Source organism: Cupressus sempervirens, chromosome 5, assembly GCF_028749045.1.
Source record: "Cupressus sempervirens isolate cs-2001-9-10 chromosome 5, ASM2874904v1, whole genome shotgun sequence".
NCBI classification, from domain to species: Eukaryota; Viridiplantae; Streptophyta; class Pinopsida; order Cupressales; family Cupressaceae; genus Cupressus; species Cupressus sempervirens.
In genome coordinates, this window is record NC_143122.1 from 1,014,928,285 (window position 1) to 1,014,931,859 (window position 3,575).

The 3,575-nt window shown below is 36.8% G+C and overlaps 1 protein-coding gene across 1 annotated transcript; it reads left to right on the forward strand.

Moving 5' to 3' along the window:
* Window positions 1-1,571: 1,571 nt before the first annotated feature.
* Window positions 1,572-2,771, forward strand: LOC149559387 (putative UPF0481 protein At3g02645). The gene has a single exon (XM_089831410.1). The coding sequence runs from the start codon at window positions 1,572-1,574 to the stop codon at window positions 2,769-2,771; it is 1,200 nt and encodes a 399-aa protein (XP_089687536.1).
* Window positions 2,772-3,575: the final 804 nt, after the last annotated feature.

Here is a 3,575-nt window from a genome sequence, read left to right on the forward strand (position 1 = left end):
TAGTCACTTAGTTCAGCTTCTAGCATGTGTGCTCAAACACCCAAAAATTATCAAGAGTCCTACGCCACTGATAGCCATACTTCAGCTCGTAAAAGAAGATAGTAGCTTGCCCATCTTTAAGAAACCTTCTTAATTTATCCTTTTCAATTATCATGGTAGTTTGAACCTGCACGAAGAATTTAAAATATGTGAGTTTTTGAAAAAAATTCAGTAAGAACCATTGGCTTACCTTGGTACGTCTCCTCATTCTTACATTTCCAGATTTGCGAAAGAATGTTAGAAGACAACATGTTCCAGAAAAAATTAGCATCCTTACTAAGACCATTAATGTGACCAGTAACAATTTCAACGATATTCGCATTAATAGGTTAATAAATACCAAAAAGTTTCCATATTTCTTTAGCAAAAAGGCAATCAAACAAAATATGTCTACCCGTATCAGGCAACTTGCAAATATTACATAAATCAGAATGTTGAACATCTCTTTTAATTTGAAGTCTATCAGTTAACATCAGCCATTTAAAACATTGAATTTTTGGCTCAACAAGACTTTTCCAATTAGTATTCAACTACTTATTCCAAGCTTTATTATCAAAAGAACAGTACCAAATTTTATTAATATGAACAATAATATCTTCATTGTGAGCAATGATCTTGTATATCTTCATTTTTGTTATTCTAGAAATCAATAGATAGAATATACACAATAATTTGATTATGATAATATTTAATTGTGCTAGTCATATGTAAAGTACAAAATATGTATAAATACTAATAACAAAATTATTTATATTTGATGAAGTAGAAATCCATTATAAGAACATTAGTATAACACTATAAAATATTTGATTAATGGAGAAGAAAACCAATGATGATAATGATTCTAGATTGGTCACAATGATGCCTTGGACTTCACATAAATCGGATGATCGGACATCCTTCCTCCTTTGACTAATAACTCTTAGCAGACCATAATCTATTTGTTTATTTTCAGTAGTACTGAATCTATTTGACTTTCTCCCAACCACGTTTTCATATGAATATTTACTAATAATTTAAAATAGATCTTAGATACCCAACCGAAATACTTTTCTTTAAAAAATATGTATATTATCGGTCCAAGTGAATACCATGTGAATGACGGCTAATATTTGTTTTAAAGTGCAATTCAATTTCACAGAGTCAATCCTCTCCTATTCATTTTCTTCTAATTGTATTTATTAAATTGTACCTCGTATATTTCTTTTTATAAATGACAGGACGAATGGTCATGGGAGAATTGATGGATACCTAATGTCCTCTTTCACATAACAAAAGTCTAAATGCGGGAGAAGCGTTGAAATGTCAGTTAATTGAAGTCCATTGCATTTTTCATATTAACCTGTTATATGCATTTACCCATGTTCCATAGATTCAATTTATATTTTGTTGGACTCTTCGAAAATGCCCTCCCTAGGAAAAATGGATAGAAGAGTTGAAGGACAATTTAATCTGGTCATGTAATTATTATATATTTCTGACTTCATGATATGTTCCTTCTCCGGTGAGATAATCTCATGAGCTTGTAAAGAATGTCGAAGTTTGATGAGAATAAATGGATGAGAGAAGCCAAAGAGTATCTGGCTCAGAAGAATAAGTCCTATGAGAAGCCTCCGTGCATATTCAGGACATCCATGGCCTTGCTGAAAGAAAATGAGCATTCCTATGTGCCTCAGATTGTTTCTATCGGCCCTAACCATTTCGGGAAAGAGTGGCTCATGGGAATGGAAACATTCAAAGGCGATGCAGCACGTAGAGAGGTTTTTAGAATTCAGTATGGAACCAAGAAATCTGACGTTGAATTCGAACAAGTGATTGAGAGAATCAGGAGGAGGGAAGAGGATATAAAGCGGTGCTACTATAGAGAAACATCATTCAAGGGTGACGTGCTCCATTTGATGTTGGCTCAGGATGCTTGTTTCATTCTCGAGTTTTTCAGAAATCACCTCTTCGGATTGGAAGACGATGAATCCTTCCAAGATGAGTTTTTGTTTCTGCCAGAGCATCATCCAATCTTCGGGCCCGTATCCGAGAATGCTTGGATTAATGCGGAGATCATGAAGGACTTGATCAAGTTGGACAATCAAATACCGCTGTTTGTCTTGGAAGATGTTCTTACTATGGAGATGAACGCTAATTCCCAAGAGAGCGCCCAAGAGAAACTTGACAGATTGCTGAGGAAAATGTTCGAGAGAATCTGCTATCGGCCTTTCGAGTTCTGTGCAGAGGACGCATCAAAGAAACGGAAGCACATTCTGGACATCTATCACGACTCCTGCCTTGGGGCCCTGCCAACCGAAAGTACTGGAAAGGAATTAGTGAAAATTAACGTTCAATATTATTGTTCGTGTTTTGCAGGTTCAAAAGGTGGTCACTGCGTATGTTCTGGACGAGCAGACGGGAAAAGTTCTGAGAATGTCAAACAACGTAAGAAATGGTGGCTGAACTTTCCATCTGCAGTTGAATTGAAGAACGTAGGAATCAGATTCGAGGCCGATGGAAAAACTGTGGACGACGTTAAATACGAGGGTAAAACTCTGACTCTGGTGCGGCTGAAATTGGATGTGGACTCGGAGGTGTATACAAGGAATTTAATTGCCCTGGAGATATGTTCTCCGGGGTTCAAGAAGAAAAGAATGACTGCTTATTGTCAGTTCCTGCATGAGCTGTGCATGAGCTGTGCATTACCTCTTTCTCCTCTACAGATCATGCACTTTGAGATCTTCCTCTAGATATGCTCCACAACTCAGACATTATTAAGCATGAGTAATAGTGAGCGTAACGGCACTTATGGTTGTTGTAGAAAAGCCAGGCGTAATGGCACAGTCAAGCTGTACAACCATCCTTAGCGCATTGTTCCATCATTACAACTGAATGATCAGTTTTATACAAATGTAGCTCTGAAAATAAATGCTAAGCTATGCCACTTTAAGTAAAAATATATGAAAGTGGGCTAAGAGTGTTAGTATAAAATTTTTTACTTTCAATTAGACTGTCTTTTATTGGTTCTTGGTAATGTTTTTGAAGTACTAGATAGTAGTCAAAAGAAAGGAGGTTGACCCTAGCGTACAAAAAGGGTAGACCAAAAACAGTCAGGGGTTACCACCCACCTATCTAACTGATACTAGTTTTAAAATTCAAAAAAAAATAGAGAAAAGCTCCAAACTAGAGCAGTTCTTACCGTCCACCCTATTCTTAACAAGCATATAAAAAGTAAAACATACCAATAGCTAATAGACTTATTGCTGCTATCAGTCCAATACTGGATCGAAAAACATACATAACAAAACCCCGTAGGGCACCAAGTTCAACGAGAACAAAAACATAAAGACAACAACAAAAAATAGAGCTAGGGCTAGTTGCCCGCTTTCTTTCCACCTTCCTTGTTACTCTCCTCCTTAGGATCTTCCCTATTTATGTCCACCCCCTCCTCTTTGATAGGTTTCTCAAGGAGACTTTTGAGCCAGTCCTCTACCAGAAAGCCGTATATAGAGCGAGGGGTTTCACTCTCCTTTCCTAGATCCTTCTCATTGTTG

Excerpts from the sequence above, each read along its gene's own strand:
- LOC149559387 (XM_089831410.1), top strand. The coding sequence starts at position 1,572 with ATGTCGAAGTTTGATGAGAATAAATGGATGAGAGAAGCCAAAGAGTAT.